At 43.3% G+C, this 22,713-nt stretch overlaps 1 protein-coding gene across 8 annotated transcripts in view; it reads left to right on the top strand.

Moving 5' to 3' along the window:
- The first annotated feature begins 11,093 nt into the window (after positions 1-11,093).
- LOC136855826 (phosphatidylinositol N-acetylglucosaminyltransferase subunit H-like) overlaps positions 11,094-22,713 on the top strand; it is a 167,374-nt gene continuing 155,754 nt past the window's right edge. For 2 of the 8 annotated variants that reach the window (XM_067133200.1, XM_067133207.1), the window contains exons 1-2: positions 11,129-11,355; positions 11,479-11,574. In XM_067133200.1, the coding sequence (XP_066989301.1) occupies positions 11,485-11,574 (90 nt within the window). In that variant the 5' untranslated portion in view covers positions 11,129-11,355; positions 11,479-11,484. Of the gene's footprint in view, positions 11,356-11,478; positions 11,592-22,713 lie in introns of those variants that run through there. The other 6 variants (XM_067133234.1, XM_067133186.1, XM_067133194.1 and 3 more) reach the window with 6 other exon arrangements.

Here is a 22,713-nt window from a genome sequence, read left to right as displayed (position 1 = left end):
GATTACTTTGTTCATGTGATCCCTTGAAAAGTTCCCTAAGAAAAGTAGACGGACCTGCAAAAACTGAACTACCTGAGGAAAGCAAAAATTTAAATGTCCAAAATACTCTTTGATTTGTATCATGTAGTGTTAATGCTAGTTAAAGTTCCTTGTTATTTTAGATTTTTTGAAATTAATTAAATGCTTTTATTTCTATTTTCATATTACTACAGTAGAATAGTATAGCCAAAATGTTATTCTTTACATTCATTAAAGTTAATTATATTGTAAAAAGCTTTAAAGACGTAGCATTTGATAGAAATAATCTTATTTTCTAAATTTTTACTATCTTTTCTGCGTTGAATAAAGGTATCAAATATAATGGTTATGCTGTATAGTTCTAACTATGTTTTACCTAATACACAAAAACTGGGTAAACATATCATTCATATTATTTATTATTCTTGTAAATACAATACTCTAAACATTTATAAACGAAAATGATAAATAATGATTGGATGTGAAAACAAAAAATAATTTTGTCCAAAAAATTACTGTTCTGGCCCACTGTGCAGCGCAGCAACAGAGATGTCTGGGTATCTCAGAAGATCATCTACAGCCGTGTACCAAGGAAAATGGGCTGTCTGCTGTGATTGGTGTCATCAGCGGAGTTTCTCTCCAGTCGGAACTACTATTCAACAAGTAGTGGACTTCCTCATTTTTTGCTGTAGGGAGAAACTTCTTTCTGTGTCAGCCATCAAGGGCTATAGAGCTGCTATAGGATTGGCTCTGCGTTTGAAGGATGTAAATCTTTCTTCTTTGTGGGAAATCTCTACACTTCTTAAAAGTTTTGAGCAGTCCTGTTCTCCAAGAGATCTTAAACCTCCTAATTGGGACTTGACCCTGGTGCTTAGCAGTCTCATTCGTGGTCCATATGAACCTTTACAGGATTCATCAGACAGAAATTTAACCCCTCAAAATGATTTTCTTACTGGCCTTGGCTTCGTTAAAGAGAGTTGGTAAACTTCATGAACTCTCTTTTAATGTTAAACACACAAATAGTTGGGAGTTTGAATTTGTCCCAGAATTCGTAGCTAAGATTCAAAATCCCTCGGTCCACAATGACAGATTAGAGTCTCCGTTGATCCCCTCCCTTGGAGATTTTGTTGGTGACGACCCAGACGAATTACTCTCATGTCCTGTCAGGCTGCTGCATAATTATCTAAAAGGACTCAACATCTCAGACCTGAATGTTGAAGGCTTTTTTTGTTAGCACAGGCCAGAACAAGAAAGAAATGTCCAAGAACACCATCTCCTTTTGGCTATGTGAAGTGATTAGACAAGCATATAGTACTTCTTCACATTCAGATACCAATTGAGCGCATGCAAGAGCACATGATGTTAAGGGCTTTGGCCCTTCCATCACTTTCAAAAAGAACTTGTCAGTTCACAGGATTTTGAAGGCCGGTACATGGCTTTGCTAAACCACCTTCACATCCTTCTATCTGCGGGACATACCCACAGGTCCTGGACACTTTTTCCTTTGGTCCGGTGGTGGCTGCTCATCAAGTTGTGTAGCTCATCCAGTTCCATAGTGGGACAGTGTGTATCATACCTAAGATGTTGGTTATGAAAGTGAGAGTGAATGGGATGACTGGTCTTCTTCCTTTCTCTTTCTTTTTCTTCTCTATCGGCGGGCAGTGGAGAGATTTGATCCATCATGTGCTGGAACTGGTTAGATACAGGTGAGTGAGCTCCCATTCTGTTTTGCCATATTTGATTGTTCCTACACAATGCAAATTCCTTAATAGAATCAAGTCCCTTCCTCTCTCTTACAAGAGGAGAGAGGAACCGACAGCAAACAGTGTTGGTGGCTAACGTAAATTTTGTTGTATCCGACAATTACAAGTTCTTTGCCTTCCTCCAAGACACAATGTAGGCAGGAATTCATGTTGTCTTTTAGCCTGGATATCTGGCTGTTGGGTAACCTTTGCTTAACAGATCAGAGGCGTACGACTCTTTCCTATGCCCTATCTTTGGCCAGGAAGTGATCTCAGGTGAGCTGAACCTCCAGTCGGTTCTGAGGTTTACTTTATCCTCCCTCCAAGAGTAAGACTCCCCTTACGTTAAGACCACAGGTTTGTTCTGTGTATGAACAAATGACAAATTTTTAATCAATTTGTAATTTTTAATCAATTTGTATTTTTCATAACTAACAAACCTGTGGTCTTAACATATATTCCCCACCTCAAGCCACCCCTCATTCAGTTACCTGGGCTGGAAGAAAACTGGTACCGCATGTCACAGCGTTGTTGGGTTAAGCCAGGTTGGCCTGTGCCCGCCTCCTTCACCCCTATTGGGCCTCCCCTTGCCACCAAAGTCCTTGTGCTGTTTTTAACCAGACTCCAGCAGGCGCTAGAGAAATTCCCGTTACATGAAGACAGCAGGTTTGTTAGTTATGAAAAATACAAATTGATTAAAAATTTGTCATATTTCTGTAAGTGATAGCTCCTATACTGTATAAATTCGTTTTTTTATATTTTATTTCTAACGCAATGGCAGTACATAAATAAGAATATTTTTGAAAAATAGACATTTCAAGCTTCCATATACTATATACTGGAAATAAGCTGCGATAGAATAACTCCAGAAACCAAAGTAGTTTACTGTAAAAAAAAAAAAAAGGAACCTACAATGTTGAGGAAAATGTCTTGTCCCAGGGAAATGTAAAACATTTTGTGAAAAGTGCACCAGGTTATGACTTATAGTACTGTTTCCAATAAAAAATATTGAGGACATCACATAAAAATCATGGGGTCTTTTGCTGTTAGAGCTTTGGTTGTTGCATATAAAGCTATCTGAAATCCCAACCTATGCGGGTAGCAGATGGCTTAAAGTACCTTAGGGAGCCAGGGACTGGGCATTCCTTTAAACTCCAAGGTAATTCATGTCTCGTAGGTTTGGGTTGGATGTGTGGTGGATTTGTCATTGGTGATATCATCTTTACGGGCTTCCTTCTCCATCTCACCAGCAGCAAATGCAGCAGATATATAGTTGTTGAACATCAGTTGGAAGTCAGGGTCGCCACCATCATCATCCAGCTACCTCATACTTCATCCTTGGGAATGCTGTTGCCTCTCTTCACAAACTGATTGCAAAAGTCATGGATATCAAATCCTCAGAAGTCAGTCAGCTTCAGGATGATTCCGTGTGTGCTCCAGGGTCTACACAGTGACATCCTTCCAAGGATCTACTAAGTTGCCAAGGGCAGATTTCAACAAACACTAGCAGATTCTCCCTGTTTATCCAAGCCTTGCTCCTTCTGCATGCCCTCGAATGCCACCAGTACTCCTCCAGGAACTTCCTCCAGTTAAGCCATTTCATTTCAACAATAACACCACGGTCTGTCAGTTGTATGAGTGTGGTTGTATAAAGAGGTAAAATGTGATGACACACAGGCACATTGTTGATGAGAAACTGAGCTTTCATCAGATGTCTGGCGGTCCCAAGGTCCTGTGTTTGATGATGAACAACCTCCTTACAAAAGTGGTCATGGAACCAATCAGAAATGGTCTTGGAAGTTAACCAAGTCTTCACCAAATGATAACATATCACTGGGAGACTATCCTTTAACCAACACGGGGCACGGGCATGCTTCACATGTCCAAGTAGTACTGGTTTGCAAAGATGGTCACCAGAAGCTTACCCCAGTCCACCACCTGCACAATACAGGGAGTCCCCAGTTATCAGTGGGGGTTCCATTCCGGCATCGTGACAATAAGCGAAAATCGCCGATAACCGAAAATAATCGGTGATTTTCAGTGCTTATCGGGAGGACCGATAACCAGAGATCAGCACCTCTGTTAGGTATGTATCAGCGCCAGTACCCGATTATTGGTGCCAATAAGTGGAGACTGGTGATTTTCGGCGCCAAAAATCACAAAAAATTGCCAATTTTCATTGCTAGACGAGCGCTGTAAAACTGGATTGCTGATAACTGGGGGCTGCCTACCCCTTTCTGTGTGTGCTATATGACAGTTAACAGCATTACCTTGGCCTTTTTCCTCTGACAAAGTGTAGCCAAACATACAGAAGGTTTTTATTAATTTTTATTTATTGTATACAAATTTTATGTACAGTATATCTTCAGGTGCTGTGGACCTTAAGGATAACAATGACATATGGATAATGCGAATGTAGAAAATTGAAGGAATACTGTACTTGCACTTCCTTTATGCATGGTTTTTGTTTACGACCCTCAAGGATTGCACTGTTGAATCTGGTCAGAAAGGCTTACCACAATATGCAGATGTCATTTGCTGAGTTAATAGCAAAGGGAAAGCAGGAAAGAGCAGTAAGAAGATAAAAACATTGAAACAGAGTTGAAGAAATTATGATTCCAAAGAGAAAGTGGTAAGTAAAAAACTGGAAGAGCGAATATACTAGGTAGCAGTAATGGTTTGTGACATAACATTGGAGAAAGTATACAGAGAGAGAGAGAGATGATGATGGAATGGAAATGTACAGGGGGAAATTAAAAAAATGAAGAGCAAGTGTTGATATTAACACTGCATCATAACTCCATAAAAACCATATTACAGTACAGGGTCATCTAAAATTTTGTATATTTCCCCCACATCCCATACAGTACTACTCTTGTTCCTTGCATAATAAAACAGGTTTTGACGTAGGAAAAACATATTTTTGGTGACCATGGCTCCACAGACAGACCAACCAATTACTAAGAATTCTCTTATAGTTGGTCTTGGCCAGAATAATGCTTGTTGGCACAGTGATAGAATGTAAAGGACTCGTGACAAGATTCTAGGTATCTCCTGTCCCGCAATGGTTACCTCGGCTCTTTCTACATCCCACTTGTACAGAAATGGCAACAGCCAGTTTCAGCCATCTTCATTACATTCTGGTCTGTCCAGGAGTTCACTGGTCAGTAGGTCATGCTCTGGGAATCGTGTTTGACTATGCTCTTTTCACCCTCATAACCCCAGTCAAGCTAAGTACTTGGCTTCAAGACCTAGTAAAAAGTTTTCGTTTCTTAAAATTTTAATGGGCAGGCTTATATTTGTTTAAATTGAGAGCCAGTAGGCTTCTTGCAAGGCGAGAAGTTAGGAGTATATTGCTAGGTTATGTTTAAATTGCTGTGTTGTTTTTTCTTTTTAACAAATGAGAATTAGCATAAAGGCAATAATATCATACAATTTTGTTATTGAAATTTATTATACAGTGCCTTTTTTAACATTGATAGATAATTTGAAACTTGTGCAAGTGAGACGTAGAGAGAGCCGCAGTAACATGGAAAAATTTACAGATGCTAATGACTGGTAGTAGAACAGACAACAGATATCTGAGCAAAAATCAATTTTCCAGCAGAAAGTTTCTCATGCTCCACCTTTGTTTCAGTAGTTTATACCGTTTTAATTTTTTCTCTTTCACAAATTGTTTCAGAGCACCTTTTACTGAATTAGACATTGCTTAAAAGTTCTGAAAGTAAACTATTCAGTCATAAGTTCCAAGTGCATTCTTCAATACAAGTTACGGCATCATTTGCCAGTATATTTGTGAACTGTACACCAGTTACAGAGATTCTTTGTAAGAAAGTTTTAGTTACTGACCAATTATCAAAAGGAAGAAACAAAAAGTCAGCAAAGTAAATTAGTATTTAAAACTAAATTTACCATTTGCTTTGGATTTGAGAAATAGTATACAGTGTATTCATATTTTTTAAATTATAGTCTCTGAAAAGTATACAAACTAATGTTTAAAGCCATTACAATGCATAGAATGGTCCCAGTCCTGAGGACGTTCCCTCAACATTTGACTTCTTAATGGGAGCCTTGTCATTGTCCTTCATAGCTGTGGCAAAAACACTTGTTCCTTGAGCAGGACGAGTAGAAGAAGATGAGATAACTGTAACTTCTTGCGGAGATTTGTTCACTTTGTTTGGTTTTATGTACAGCCCTCCACAGGGATAATTCCTTCTCTGGCGGGCCCTTGTACATTTTCAAATTAAGGTGTTTCTTATATTTTGTAATTGTCTCTCAGTGTTTTCTCATCAGTATCGTAGCTCCTGCATAATAGGAGAGTCTTTAGTTCCTTTTTAAATTTGCCTTCTTGTATGCTCTTCACTTCAGGCAGTATTTTGTTGTATAGTCTAGGTGCGCAGTGTACAAATGCTCTCTCCCCTGACTTACAATTTGGTCTAGGTTCAAATAACCTATATGCTTTATTCTGTCACGGGAACATAGTCCTTTTATTAACCTGGCGGCTCTATTTTGTACTCCTTGCAACTTTCTTATTAGGTAGTTAGGGAGACCGTAGTATATTATCTTGCAGTAGTCGAGCCTCGAGAGTATTTGGTTGCAAATTGCTGTTTTCAGGGTATCTTCGTTTAGGTATTTTCTAATAAGTGCAATGTTTCTAATATGATAGTTACAGGTTTTTGTAATATGCAATATATGGTTCTTCATCAACAATTCATTATCAATAAATACTCCTAAGTTCCTCACTGCTGCTACAATATTTATAGTTGACGAATCAATAGTTATTCTTTTGAAGTGTTCATATTTTCGTAGTGCACTTTCAGATCCAAATAGCATACACTCAGTTTTGTCTTCATTTAGTTTCAGTTTCTTCGCCGACATCCATTTTTTTATATCTTTCATTATTGCATCAATTTTACTAATGGTGTCTTCTACCCTTTCGACAGGAAAATAGAACTGGGTATCGTCAGCATACAGTTTATACTTAGCCATGTGCTTATTTAGAATTCTAGATAATTCAATTGTGTAAATGCTAAATAGCAGTGGACCCAGAATGCTGCCTTGGGGTACTCCTTTTGTTAGGCTTTTCTTTTCTGATTTCACATTTGATAAAACCGCTGTAACCTCCCTATTTTCTAAGTAGCTTTTGTACCATTTGTGTACGCCATCTTTGATGCCTGCTGCTCTCAGGTCTTCAAGTAGTAGATTGTGGTCAACTGTGTCAACTGCTGCACTTAGGTCAAGCATAACCAGGATGCCACATTTTCCATTTGCTATAATTTCCACCAATCATTTATAATTGTACACATTGTAGTCTCTGTTGACACAATGTAGTCTGTTGCACAGGAGTCGGTAACTGGATGATGTTTGTCGGTTAAAGCAGAAGACACACGGATGTTTGACTTGATAGCTGCACATCTCTGCACAGCAGGAACAAGTTTGACACTAATGTGTCTAGCAGAACGATGATCAGCTGCAGGAGAAGCGGAGCATGAATCCGGAGAAGGACGTGAATCTTCTTGCTGGCAGGTGCTATGAAATCTTTATTCTTCCAACATCTGATAGGGTTGGAATGAACAGATGACGAGGAGGATGAAGATGAAGAGGGAGATCTACGACATCTTTTCTTTGATTTCATCAACTCAGTCCGACGGTACTTCTTCAAAAGAGCACTTTCAACTCTATCCAACAGAGCTTGAACAAGAGAATCGGAAGCAGCAGACGTAGAAGGCCCAAGAATGGAAGCCGATGGAGATAGCATGGCTGATGACGGCACAGTGCAAGGTCTAGGGAGTATACCTATAATCTCTAGACCTTGGTACAGCGTAGGACGAAGGAAGAACAGCCGTAGAATCGCAGGAAGAAGTCACAGAAATCGTAGCTTTGGAAACTATCATGGCGAAAGACACTGGGGTGTGGGAAGCCATGAAGTGGGACAGTACAGTAGGCCCCCAAGGGGGCACCTGTGGAAGGCCTAATGACTCTCAACACTTGGAGAGCTTCTGTGCATCCATGCCTGAAAAGACCACACAAAGGGGAGCTGAATCCTCCCTCATGGGGGTGGGGGAAACTTCTCCCCCCTGAAAGAACAGGAGCAGCTACATCAATTACAAGATTTCCTGAACCCCTCCTTGATGAAGCAACAGAAGAATGAGGAGTAAATCTTCCTGAGAAAAAGATTCAACAAGAGGAGATTTTGGCATGAAAGAGGTAGAACAAGAAGGAATGGAGGCATCTGCCACCATTGGAGGTGCGAAACCTTCCCAAGACGGACCAACCGATTCCTCTTATATCCTCTTCTTGCCAAAATTCTTCCATTGCTCTGGAGACCAGTTACGACACTCGGAACAGGGATTACTAACATTACAACCATTAGATCTGCATTTGCTACAAGTGGTATGTAGGTATGTGTCCAAGGAGGCTAAATAACGAGAGTATGGGTTGTTACCAATGCCTGGGCATCTTCTCTGAGGCCTGGATTGCTTGGATGATTCCTAGGTCTGCATTTTCTTGGAATGCAAAAAACACACAGGTAGTACAATATAACACAGAATCACACAACAAAAAAAGGGAATGAAAAACCAGAATGCCAAGGCATAAAGTGGGCTGGAAGAGCTATAAACAACCAGCTTCTGAACGAGAAAGACAACAATTGTCTTGCATGGAAGGCAGTTAAGAGAGAACTAAAGCATCACAGCATCTGCTAGGGGGAAACCAGGTCATGCTCCACCCATCTCTTTCCCCATTAGCTATTTCCCATTGCCACCATCAAAACCTTGTGCTATTGATAACCAGACTCCAGCTAGGTGCTTGAAAAAACCCCCTTACGTTAAGACCTCAGGTTTGTTAGTTATAAAAGTACAAATTTAAAATTTGTCATTTTTCACACAATGTCACTGACAGAGACAGAAGGTGGCCAACCCCACAGAGGAGTAGGCCTACTACTCTTCTCTGGCTTCAGTTACCTTTAATCTGAAACTACTATCCATTTCAGGGACTGCGAGTCATGGTTTTCTCAAATATCTTTCAAAATAATTATTTAATCAAAATGGTACTTTGACAGTGTACAAGACACCTTCCGCTAATTGTTGGTAATGTAGTGCATTGTCAAATGGTGTTAGTTAAGGCATTTACTCTTGACTTTTAAAGGCAAAGTCGCATGAGTCAGCAGGACTAATCTACGCAATAAAGAACGTTTGAATGCATTGTGGCAGTGCTTAGCAACACCATGTAAGTCAAGAGTAAATGCCTTGACTAAAACCATTTAACTGCACTATTTTACCAACAATTAGCAGGTGTCTTGTACACTGTGTCAAAGTGCCATTTCGATCAAATAATTAGTTAATTAGTTGAAAGATTTTTGAGAAAAACGATGACTCACGGTCCCTGAAATGGATAGTACTCGTAGCCAAATTATAAGATTAAACTCACAGAATAGATTTTTCATTTTTAGTGGAGGGACTGACTTTGCCACATTTACTAAACTGTCTTGGTTATTACAAGAATTCTGTATGGTGTTTACATCTTGGGAAACAAAGTATTAAAGAAACCTATGGCTTACATTTCAGTAGCAAGAGGAATAAATTGAATTAAAGCAAATGACACACTTACTTAATAAAAATTATTCATGCAGTCAATAAAAATTATTCATGCAGTCATATAGGAAAATGACGGGTAACTTTAGTAAAACTTTAAAATCATAATCATTTATCTGTATACATGTGCTGATAGGGTCTAATAAGAAGAAAGGGAATGTAAAGTAATAAAATTAATTTTATCCTGTTTTACAGAGAATTGATATTCACTCTGTCTGAGGAAAAAAAACGAAAGTCATTATGAATTCACATGTGCTATTTAATGGCAAATAAGGAAGCTGCATGTGTGGCTCAACATCATCATTGCTATAGGTCTTCTGTGCAGTTCCACTACTGATTTTCCTGGGTTTTATCTTCCATTTGTCACTCATCAGCAGCCACCCTCACAGTTTTCATCTATTATTTTTGTGTCCACAGAAGCCCAACTGACACTCATGTGCTAGGGCATGCTCAAGCCATCTCTATTCCCCTTTCATTTTTGGCTCATCTACATATGGAACTTCTTTGATTTTCCTCAGTGTACCATTACTAGCTCTTTTCTGCTCTCTGACTCCTAATGTTTTTCTTAAGGCTTGATTCTCTAATCATCAAATCATTTATAGTTTCACTGTCAAACCATGATAGCACATGTCTGTGTAGCAACACAGATGTATTAGATATAGGTACAATGTCTGTTGGTATACAGTTTAAACCTATTTTTATTTCCAAGTCTTATGCAGTCCGCTAATCATCAAATCATTTATAGTTTCACTGTCAAACCATGATAGCACATGTCTGTGTAGCAACACAGATGTATTAGATATAGGTACAATGTCTGTTGGTATACAGTTTAAACCTATTTTTATTTCCAAGTCTTATGCAGTCCGCATGTTGTTTGATTGGCATTTTTCATCTTTACTTTAAATTTCAATTCAAGAGTTGGATATAATTGTTCTTAAATATTTGACCGATTTAGTCTCATTCATCTTTCCTACATCAAAGTTTCATCTCAGCATTCATATTCTGTGCTTATTAATTATATTTTCATAGACTTGTTTTGACTCCAGTCTCTCTAGATATTTGGTGCATTCATTAAGCAATTTTTGTATATCTTGTGTTTTGCTGACTAAAACAGCCCCACCTGCATATTCGAAGTCTAAAGTTTCTATCGTTACTCCAGTATAAACCTTCTATCCCATCGGAGACGACTTTATTCATTATAAAACTTATGTAAATGACAAATATCAAAGGTGAAATACATTCCCTTTTAGCTCCCTACTACTTACTGTAAATTTACTTGATAATATCCCATCAACATTAACTTTGCATCTAGTCTGGCTCAAGCTAAGGAAAGGGACCTCTAACAAATACAAGGAAATGGCATTACTGTATGAGATATTTGAGCAGTAGAAGTATGCAGTTTTTATTATTAGTTGAATTTTAAAATATTTAACGTCTCCTCCTTGACAATAAGCCAGCTCGTTCATACTGAACCTGGTAATTGATTGTGCATTCTAAAAGAAAAAAAAAAACAATTTTTACTAGCTTATTATTGACACTTATCGTAGATCTAATTTTTGAAAAATCATATATTTTTATCTAGAAAAATATGATTTTGTTACATCTAATGTAGATAGAAGGGCATTTTAGGCAATTAGAACGGTTAATGTTCGATGATGCAACTTCTTTATCACAAAGCTACTAAAAAAATGAACCAACAGACTTAAAACGTTCCTAGAAAGAAGTGAAATTGGGAGTTCTGTTGAGAAAATTTTCTCTTATTTCTGGAATTAGAAGGCCTAGTAGTGCCTACCTGTATGTATTATTTTAAAGTGTAATTATGCTGTTATGACGCCTTTGTGAGCTAAGAAAATGTTTCATTGTGAAGGCTCAGCAAAAGGGTAACGTTGAAATGCAATCTAAGGTGAGATACAATATCTGTGAGTGTGACCTGACGAAAGGTAAACAAAAAGACATTTTGCGAGGGCGGCACACTTTTCGGAGCTCCTACTTATGCTGATCATGTAATTATATTCAAGTTAGCTTATATATGAAGAGTATTGTAAATGAGATACTTTTTTGAAATCATTGGATGTAACCTATATTCACCCACGGAGCTAGACTGGTCTACTTTGTTTTGTTTACAGGTGACAATGCAATTGACATTCACCGACATACATGGCGATAAGATATACTTCGAGGAGCACCTCAAGCCCAAGGAATGTAACGGGAAGTCTGCAGAGGTTAGGAGCTTTAAAGCGTATGGTCATTGTTTGTTGTTTCGGTAATTCTAAGCCGGCTGTCCGCGGTGAGCTAGACTATGGCAATTGACGTTTTCCTATTTTATTTTACTTGCTTTACAAGAATTTAAAGTAATATTTTTCGGCAGGCTGTAACTAAACTGTAATTGACCTTTGAAGACTACACTACCGACAGGGTAGATCTAAACCAGCATTCCGCAGCAAGCCCCCCACCCCCTCCATAACTAATACGGCAAAATTGTAACTAGTAAACACCCCTAAAAATACCAACCTAACGCACCGTAGGGGTGTTTACTGGGGCCGGTTACAGTTTTGTATGCTGTGGGTTTCGTCTGCCGATTTCCTAGCCGAGACCCACCACCAGGTGGCAGTGGGTACCGGCTAGAGAATCGGCGGATGGATACAAAAAGATGGCGACGCAACCGGACGAAACCGACCTAACCGAATCTGGGACGGCGTGCCCTTACCTGGCCAGGGGGCGAAGCCCCCCTGGACCCCCCCGCCGACCTAGGTCGCCACGGAAACTAACGCAACCGACCTAACCTAACATAGGACGGCGTGCCCTTACCTGGCCGGGGGGGGGGGCTTCGCCCACCCCGGACCCCCCAGAAGGGCCGTGAAATTAGTAAATCTATAACTTTTCAAAATAGCACGTACCTCATTCGAAGTTGGAATCGGCGATATTAGACCGCATTTTGGCGGGTGTTGAAACGGCTTTATTTAAGGGATATGCACGTTTAATTAATTCGAGGAAAGCTTTAAAGGGGCAAGGGACGACGCTGCCTTCGTCACACTTGCCACAAGTCCCGCTGAAATCGCCAAGTAGGCCACTTTTCATTAGGTAAACCAGCAATGAACGCTCTTCGTGACACAAAACGCCTAAATCCAGAAGGGTCGCTGGATTCTTAGCCGCAAATTCCACGTGGGTCGGATACGACACGGAAGACACGAAAGTAGCCATTTTAGCAACTCTTGAACCCGGAAAAGACTGAGGAAGGTTGCGGGGCATTTCGGGTCATTGGTCGTCAGCTGTTTGGGTGGAACTACTTACCTTGGCGGAGGGATCTCTGTACCGCAGAATGGGTTAGGCGGTCCAGCATACAAAACTGTAATCTCGGCACCACAGAATGAGTTAGGCGGCCCAGCATACAAAACTGTAATCTACCCGTTTACTGGTTACAATTATGCTGTATTAGCTATGGAGGGGGTTGGTGGGCTCGCCGCGGAATGCCGGCTTAGACCTACCCCGCGTTAGGTAATTCAAGTCATGTAGTCTTCAAAGGTCAATTACTGTTTAGTTACAGCTGGCCGACAAAATATTACTTTAAATTCTTGTAAAGCAAGTAAAATAACATAGGAAAATGTCAACTGCCATAGTCTAGCTCACCGCGGACAGCCGTCTTAGAATTACCATTGTTTCACCCATAAAACGAATCAAATTCCTGCCAAACATGAGCATCCTTGGCTAGGCTAAGCTAACCTTTAGGCCATGTGTTTTCAGTTGCTCCGTTATTGTAACTGATGTTAGATTAAGGTAAATAGACAATGTGCTGGCACTGGTTCTTTGGGCTGATGGTAAAATAGGAGCTGTAAACTATCTAAGAAAAAGCCAGAAATAAAAAAAGAATTGGTAAAACTTTACTTTAGTTGTGCATCCTGATTCCCACCATTTGCCAGCTGGGACAGGTTACAGCCTTTTTGGGGGGTTCCAAGCCCCCCGGACCAGGTCAGGGCAGTCGCCCTAAGTTAGGTTAGGTAGGTAAGCTCTGGTTAGGTCAGGACCTAGCATTATAGGAAAGGTTATGTTTATTTATGTATAAGGATAGGAAAGGTTATGTCTATTTATGTATGAGGAACCTGTCCCGGTTGATGACTGGTGGGAATCAGGCCGTGCAAGTAAAGTAAAATTTTGTCAAAAAATTGTTTGAAGAAAGGTGCAAAGCGCTCTCTCTCTCTCTCTCTCTCTCTCTCTCTCTCTCTCTCTCTCTCTCAGGCTTTGGCTTTGTTATAGAACTATGCCTTGGATAAGGTTAGGGTAGTGTAGGGCAGAATGTAGACAAACGGAAAGTAGGCTACCATAGAATCAAAGTTTTTCAGTGTGTTCAAAAACCCTCAAATAAAGCGGTTACCAAGTCAATTCGTTGACCACAAATTTAACAGCATAAAGACTGTTTTTCTTGGTGAAGCTACAAGTTTATGTGAATGGTGTCATGCAGCACCTCTCTCTCAGAGTTCTTGAAATGGCTGTACCGTGGCACCCCGATTGCCCTAGCCTATTTCCCAGTCGTGGGAAATTTAAACCTGGCATAATGTATGCATGGTTGACCCTAGGGAAGCCAGTGTAGATAGGGGTCAAGGCTGCAAGGGGAAAACCTGACCAGATTCCCAAAACATAGGCTTTTCTCATCCCTGAAGGTAATGGAACCCTTGCATATCCAACGATTTGGGAGACCACATTGAAAAATTGGTGTTTTTGTGCGAGAGGAAAAAGGTGAAATTGTGACAAGATTGCATTCTAACATTTTATTAACAGCCAAATTTGTAGGCATTTATCTCCTACATCCGCATTCTTAAATCCTGGCCTAGGCTAGCACTTAAGGGTAGTAGGTTCTTCACCCATTGGACACCACTTAGCCTAACCTAGGGTGATGGGACCCTACTTATCTAGGTGCTTCATCCCCTTGGATCTCCTCAGCACATAAGGGAAGTAGGTTCTTCACCCATTGGACACACCACTTAGCTAGGACCCTACTTACCTGGGTGCTTCATCCTCTTGGATCTCCTCATCCAGTCTAGCTTAGGGCATTTTAAATTGAAATAATAAGTTGCATCCTAACCTAGGGTGCCAGGGCCTTACTTATCCCGGGGGGACCTTCATCCTGCAGTCCCCTCACCTGATTAACTTGTGGCACTGTAAATTGAAATAATAGGGTTGCTGCCTAACCTACCCGCACCTTACCTAGGATACCAGGTCCTCACCTGGCCTACCACTGGCATAACCTAGGTTATCCAGTCCATAGTTACTTAGTGCATAATGTCATTTTAAAAGTTCAGTAAACCTTACTCACAACAAGAACTTGCAGAGATATTATGGACATGTCAGAATACATCCTTGTATTTCACTTTTTTATGTATTTTCCCCAATCCAGAAACACCAGTTTTCCACTGTTTCCTATAATTGTAGCATTTAGGATGGGGCCGGTATCTCTAAAACTAGGGGCAGCCTACTAATTTAGTACTGATAAATATCAGAAACATTAAAATGCATACTAAAACTGTGGCTTTCATATGATGTTTGAATACCTCTAGTGGTCCCCGTAATTGTAGGAAATAAAGGGTTCCAGTTTCTTTAAACTACTCATTGATTACTAAAATGAACATCGGAAATGTTGAAACACACAAAAAAAAAAAAAACAAGGAATAAAAGTTACACGTCTGCACCCAAATGAACAATGACTACAAACTAAGGCCGGTTCTTTGAAGCATTGCCTAAATTCCAAAATCCCACCTTATTTGTGGAACATGAAAAAGTAGTAATCAGCCTTCAGCTTTTGTTCCTTTACTCACATATACCAGTGAAAATAACAAAAGACTTTCCAGATACACTCTGAGAGAGGTGCAAAATAATGAGCAGGAAGACAAGTACTGCTAGTTTATTGATGAAGCGACCTGCTTTTAAAGCAGCGTGCGGACGTCTGCATATAACACAGAGACTGCGGGTACAAAGCTTTACAGGTGACCTGAGGTTAAACTATTTCTCGACAAAAACAGGACAGGTACATACAGAAAACATATGATTAACAATGTCTGGTCTGTTACAAAAATACTTTGTTACATATACATAATGCATGGTCACTCGAACAGACAATAAAATACTGTATACAATTCACAATAATGATAATAATGTGTTCAGCCGACCCCAGGTCGCATGTGAAGGCACTGCAGAAAACGGGATGTTCATTACAGAGAACAAGTTGAGCAGGGACTTTACAATACTCCCCCCCCAAGACGTAGGTAACGTCTGATCAAAGCAGGTATCTGCTGGGGCAACGGAGGGGCCCCTGCTTTCTCGATGTCAACTGGAGGGGGTGGTCGCCTTCCCCGGCGCCCTCTTGGGCGGTGTGTTGGGGTGCCTCCCTGTCTGGTTTCAGGGTTTTCCAGGGATGCCCACGATGTTTTCTTGTGCATGGGGCTGGCCTGGGTGTTGCTATATCCTGCAGGAAGCTTTGGGAACCCCCCCGACGTCCTCCTCCAGGAATGTGGGCTTGAGGAGGTCTACTGATATCCAGTCTTCCCTTCCGTGGATGGCTACCCAGAATGCCTTTTTGTCCCTTTCGAGCACAAGGAAAGGTCCTCTGTAGGGCCTGGATAAGGGTGGCCGCACAGCGTCGTCCCTGACGAAGGCATGGGTGGTGAAGGACAGACCAGAAGGCATGAAGGGGGACGTCCTGTCGGTGTATGTCCTCTGGCAGGGGGCGAACTTCCCAACCCTGTCATGGAGCCTCTGCATTGTTATGTCGTCTCTGTCTTGTGCGACGAGTTCCCCCGGGACTACCAGGGTCTCCCCGTAGACTTTTTCTGCGGAGGAGGGGTCGCTGTTGGCTCAGGGGGCGGTTCTCAATCTGAGGAAGACCCAGGGCAGCTGGTACTTCCAATTCTCAGAGGTGCAACGAGCATGAGGGATGCCTTCAGGGACCTGTGGAACCTTTCCACCATTCCGTTGGCTGTGGGGTTATAGGTGGTGGTGCTGTGATGGGTGGTCCCCATCAGGCATGCCAGGGCGGTCCACAGCTCGGATAGGAAAGCGGGACCTCTGTCTGTTATTATGTGGTCCGGGACACTGAACCAGCTGATCCAGCTGGAGAGCAGGGCTTCTGCGCATGCATTGGAGATGGTTTCTTCCATGGGCGTAGCTCCGTGCCATCTGGTGGAGCAATTGACGACTGTTAGAAGGTATCTTGCTCCTCCTCATGGGGGAAGAGGACCCACCACGTTGACGTGGATGTGCCTGAAGCGTCTCTTCAGCTGGGGAAACTCGCCCACCCCAGACTCGGTGTGCCACCCTACTTTGCTGGCCTGACACTGAATGCATTGCCTTGCCCAGGCTGTTGCGTCCTTCCGTATGCCGTGCCAGATGAACTTCTCCGTCAGTAGCCTGGCCGTTGTCCTTCCGGAGGGGTGGGATAGACCGTGGATGACGTCGAAGACCAGCTGACGTCGGGAGGCAGGCACCAGTGGGCGGGGCGGCCAGTGCTCACGTCGCTCAGCAGTGTTGACCCTCCAGGGCCGAGGGGCATGTCCTCCCACTTTAGTGACGTGACGGCTGTGCGGTAGGCTGGGGTCTCTGGGTCGGTGGCCTGTTCGTGGGCAAGGTTCTCGTAGTCGATCCCGAGCTGATCTGCGTCGACCTCGATCCTCGAGAGGACGTCGACTACTGGCTTCTTCTTGCTGGGGAGGTATTTGATGGTGCAGGTGAACTCCACGACCGCCGTGAGGTGCCGCTGCTGCCTAGAGGACCATGTGTCCCCCAGCTTCGTGAAGGTGTGGACCAGCAGCTGGTGGTCAGTCCAAATCGTGAAGGGCGTACCCTCCAGGAGGAACTCGAAGTGACATACCGCCTGGCATACTGCGAAGAGTTCCCAGTCGAAGGTGCTGTAGCGGGACTCAGTGGGGCTGAGCTTCCTGCTGAAGAAGGCGATGGGCTGAGAGGTCCTGCTGATGACTTGTTCCAGGACGGCTCCGCAGGCGACGTTGCTGGCGTCCGTCGTCAGCTGGAGGGGAGCGCTGGGGTTCTGGTGGGCCAAAGATGTTGCCTTGGCAAGGGCGGCCTTCATCAGGAGGAAGGCCTTCTTTTGTCGGGGCCCCACACTAAGGTCTTTGGACGACCTTGAGGACCTCCATCAGGGGGGCCATGGTGTGCGCAATCCCCAGGATGAATCTCCTCTTGTAGTTGACCATTCCGAGGAATTCTTGTAAGGCCCTGATGGAGGTAGGACTGGGGAACTTCTCAACAGCCTCGACCTTCGACGACATTGGGCGTACGCCCCCTAGGGATATCTCGTGGCTCAGGAATTCCAACTTCTTCACGCCGAAGGTGCACTTGTCGAACCTGACAACGAGGCCACTCTCCTGCAGGCTCTGCAGGACCGTACGGATGTGCCGCAGGTGCTCCTTCTGGGATCTGGAAAAAATTAGGATATCATCGACGTAGCAGACGCAGAAGTCCAGGTCCCCCCGGATGCTGTCCATCAGCCTCTGGAAGGTTGCGCCCGCATTCCTCAGGCCAAAAGTGGAGAAGGCAAAGACGTAGGACCTGAAAGGCGTGACGATGGCGGGTTTGGGGATGTCTTCTGGTGCTACTGGTACCTGAAAATATGATTTTAAGAGATCTAACTTTGAGAATATTTTGGCTCCCGTGGAAGGAGGCCGTTAGGTTAGGTCCTGCATGTTTGGTAGAGGGTAGTGGTTGGGTTCTGTAGTGAGGGTGAGCTGCCTGTAGTCGCCACAGGGCCTCCAGGTGCCGTCTGCTTTCTGCACCATGTGAAAGGGGAAAGCCCACGGGCTGGGAGCCTTTCTGCATATGCCCATCCTTTCCATCTCAGCAAAGGCCTTCTTGGCCTCCGGAAGGTGCTGTGGGGGAAACCTTTGGAACTTTGCGTGCGTCGGGGTGCCCTTTGTTTTGGTGCGATGATATATCCCATGTTTGGCAGGGGCCCCGGGCACCTGGCGAAGCTCGGGTTTGAAGGCTTCTGGGAATTCCTTTAGGATGGAATCATACTGGGGGCACGACAGAACAGACGGCGGGCTCCCTGGGGTCCAGCGACAAGGGCAGGGACCAGCAGGACTCTGTGTCCAGCAGGCGTTTGCGGCCGACGTTGACTGCCAGTCAGAAGTGGACGAGGAAGTCCGCACCCAGGAGCAGGGCCCTAACGTCCGCGACGATGAATTTCCACTTGTACCTCCGGCCAAGGATGGAGATCGACAGGAGCTTGGTGCCGTAGGAGAGGATGGAGGACCTGTTGGCGGCCGTCAGGGAGGCAGTCGGGTCCGGCGGATGTCTGTGGTCCTCTCTTGAAGGCGGGAACACTGACTGCATGGCTCCGGTGTCAATCAACATCATCCTGCCGGAGATGGTGTCACGGACGTAAAAGCCTATTGTTGCAGGGCCCCTAGGTGTTTCAGTTGCTGCTGCCATGACGGCCTGTGAGGGTGGCCGCCGCCTCCCTCGTTTTTTGGAGGGAAGAAAAGGCAGGGGGCTTCGCATTTCCAGGCAGCTTTCCCGAACCTCTGGTGGTAATAGCAAAACCCCGGCCTCTCCTTCTTTTGCTGGTGGGATGGCTTCCTCTGGGTGACGACGTTGACGCCCTCCATGGTAGGGTCCTCCGGCTGGAGGCAGTTGATAGGGTGCGCAGGCATGGACACCCGCTTTGTCCTCGTCGTGGAGTCCGCCAGCTGCTGCGCCACCCTGATCAGGTCCTCAACCCGCAGGGTATGCCTCTGTGATCTGCCCACGGACCTCTGGCAGTAGCTGCCGCAGGAAGATCCCCCTCAACAGGCTGATTTCTTTGCACCTGCCACTGCTGTCAGTCTCGGGAGGAGGAGGAGGTCCTGGAGGGCATGCCACGTTTCCAAGAGGTTTGTGTCCTGCCGGGGGTTGAGGGCGAGGTCGAGGGCGCGAGCAGCTCTCTCAGAGACCGGCAGGGAGCAGGTCTCAACAAGAGTGGCTTTTAACTCCTGGAAGGTGGCAGGGCTCGACGTCTTCATTAACCACGGGGTGATCTTCTTGTATATCTCCTCCGGGAGGGTGTTGATGGCGATGTACGCCTTCAACACCTCGTCGGTTAGGCCTGCTACCCTGAATTGCCCCTCGACCCTGTAGAACCAGGATGCTGCATTTTGATGAGTGAATGGCGGCAGCCTTATGCTGAGGGCCGCTGTTGGTTGGTCCGTCAGGGGTGTCATCACGCGGGGTGCAAGTACCGGCGTGGAGGAGCGCGAGGGAGGCATCTGCCTCCGAGAATTTTGCGGTAATTTTTATGTGGTTGGGAATGTCTGCGTCCATGCTCATTCCGCGCTCTCACTTGGAGTGTGAGGAAACACTTGCGTCAATACACGCTTGGGGGCATGCCATGTGGGTCCGCTAATGATGCCGGTGACCTGCCGACGAGGGTCAGTAACGCCTGAACGCTTTGTTAGAGCACCGTAATTAGTCCCTTAGGGGCTTGGGTTGGTTCATCGGGCCAAGACTTAGTCACCGTTTGGGGCTGTTAATGGCTTCCGGGAACCACTCTGGGGGTCACCACTGTGAGAGAGGTGTGAAATAATGAGATGAGCAGGAAGACAAGTACTGCTAGCTTATTGATGAAGCAACCCGCTTATAAAGCAGCGTGTGGATGTCTGCGTATAACGCAGAGACCACGGGTACAAAGATTTACAAGTGACCTGAGGTCAAACTATTTCTCTACAAAAACAGGACAGGTACATACAGAAAACATAATGATTAACAATGTCTGGTCTGTTACAAAAATACTCTGTTACATATACATAATGCATGGTCACTCGAACAGACAATAAAATATGCAATTCACAATAATGCTAATAATACGAGTTCGGCCGACCCCAGGTCGCATGTGAAGGCACCGCAGAAAACGGGACGTTCATTACAGAGAAGCGTTGAGCGGGGAATTTACAACACTAGCTATTCTTACCTACAATGCACTGGGACAAACAAAATCTGACTGGGAGTTCTACTCCCATGACCATATTAACATAAATAAATAACTTAGAATAGTGCCAGTAGGTAACAGCATTCATTGATGAATACCCCGGTAACAGTAAATTTATGGTAGATTTGAGCTACTATGATCAGAGCAGTTTGTATCAGTATGTCCTGTATACCCCTACTCTGATCCGGATTCATCTGTTCTTTCCTGTTCCAGCCTTCAAAATGGAAGCAAGTGATGTTATTTTTTTTCTACCATGTTTCAACATGTGATGAATTCAATGCCAGTATGATGAAGTCAGTTCTATAGAAACTGTTGTGTGCCACCACATACTTAACTGTTTTGTTCGGGAACAGTATATGAAAGGTATTCCTTGTAGTTTTTGGTCTATTTTGGAATTAAACATATTCATAAGCTCAGGCCACCCAACACTGCTTCCCAAACAAATGTTATCGTCCGAATACAATACTGTACAGCCCAGGTCTAGCAGTTACAAAATTATTTCAAACTCTCAGGTAAGGCTAAAAAGAGGGTGGAACCCGTCAATTTTAACCTTGACAACTTCAAATAAGGTAAGCAGTTAGTTTGTGGTTATAGATAAGTTAGTATTATGAAAAATGAGGCCTTTGACCCTTTAAGGGGTAGCCAAGTCCGGTCCACATGTCCGAACGAAAACCTCCCACCTAATGTTCTACTACATTGTGATGTTCAGTAGTATTTTGGGGGTCCAGGAATGGCGAAGCCTCCCAGCTAAGTCAGGGCATAACACCTTAGTTAAGGTTAGGTCAAGGAAAGGTTTGGTTAGGTTGTACATATTCCCAAATGAAATGCCTACAAACTGGTGCTATTGTTGTATAGATATTCACTTAGGCCTGGGCTGCTGTAGTAATTGTCTGTGTATAGAATGAGACCCTTCTGAGGTAAGAGGCCGTAAGTGTTTTCATGACTATTCAGGAGTACTGTATTCATGAAAACATTTATGGTCTCTTACCTTAGCAAGGGTCTCATTCTATACACAGACAAATTCCTGTAATTTGCAAATCCTTACATCGTCCAAAACACGTCATAATCTTCAGCTTAAGGCAATCATGTATCACCTGTTGAAACCTTGGGTAAACAGGTAATGCAATAATGCAGTATGCTTACTGATCAACTCAATTTTATATTATATTCTATTAAGGGATATTAACTTCACCATGTACTTGTAATTATATTTACACCAAGTTCAGTTCATTTGTCAGTTACGTGTAAATTGCACTTCTATAAGCAATCATGTTGTAAAGTCTATTTACTGTGCCTCTCTCTTGGGTTGTGCATGATTGTTTTATTACAAGTTAATATCCTTTAATAGAGTGTGATTTATAAAAGGGATTTTGACAAAGGAAAAATCTATTTCTGGAGAGGGGACCGTGTCAACCGGTGAAAAAGTCCATTCAGCACTTATTTCTAGGTAATTCCGTTGCTAGATACCAGAGAAAGCTAAATGAAATGCTGGAGTTACTACCCCAGAGCGAGCTCCATTAGATGGAGTCGTGTGTGGAAAAGGGTGAACTATAAAAACACGGAACCTTATCCTATAGAGATCCCAAAGTCAAAAGTCCCACAGAGAGGTGCCGTTACAACCCATGCACCACTCATGGACAGTATACAAATCACCGCTAGCCGCATTCCATGAAAGCAACACCCCACCAGAATGATGTTTACTATGGGGGGGAGACAACACATGACAGAGGTGGGTCACCGGGTGACACGGTCCCCTCTCCAGAAATAGATTTTTCCTTTGTCAAAATCCCTTTTCTGGATCGGGTCCCGTGTCAGCCGGTGAAAAATTAACAGAGAAATAAATATCATTCTTAAACTGTAAGAGATAACAAAATGTAAGGGGAACAGAAGACCAAAGGTCCACCAAAAATTTTAATTGCTAGCAATAATAACAAGTAATGTACAAATGTAACTGATGGGAGCTTAAAATTAACATGACAATATAAAAAATATACTTAAACAAAATAACTATACAAAATTGAAAACATTATAACATAAATGTGTCATTTAGACAAATATACAGATAACACAGTCAGGTGATAAAGTCAAGGCATGCCTGACTGAAATGACTGTAAGGGGATAACTGAGGCAGTGGAGAAAGAATTGACTAGGAATCAGAAAGGGTACCAGAGGGAGGGACAACGTTCCCTGCCGTGACTGCTGAGAATTTAAGAGCTTCTAAGGATTTCAAATAGTGACGTTTGAAAACCAAGGGTGACTTCCAACCAGTGTATTTGGTAAGATCTGTGAAATTCATGTAATGGAAGTAGTTAATGGAAGTGGCCACAGCTCTAATATCATGAACTCTTGGGACTGAGTCAGGATTAGCCTGCTTGATGAAGTAAAGGATTTGCTG

Source organism: Macrobrachium rosenbergii, chromosome 3 (assembly GCF_040412425.1).
Source record: "Macrobrachium rosenbergii isolate ZJJX-2024 chromosome 3, ASM4041242v1, whole genome shotgun sequence".
In the NCBI taxonomy this organism is placed as follows: Eukaryota; Metazoa; Arthropoda; class Malacostraca; order Decapoda; family Palaemonidae; genus Macrobrachium; species Macrobrachium rosenbergii.
This window is presented reverse-complemented; position numbering and strand designations above follow the sequence as displayed.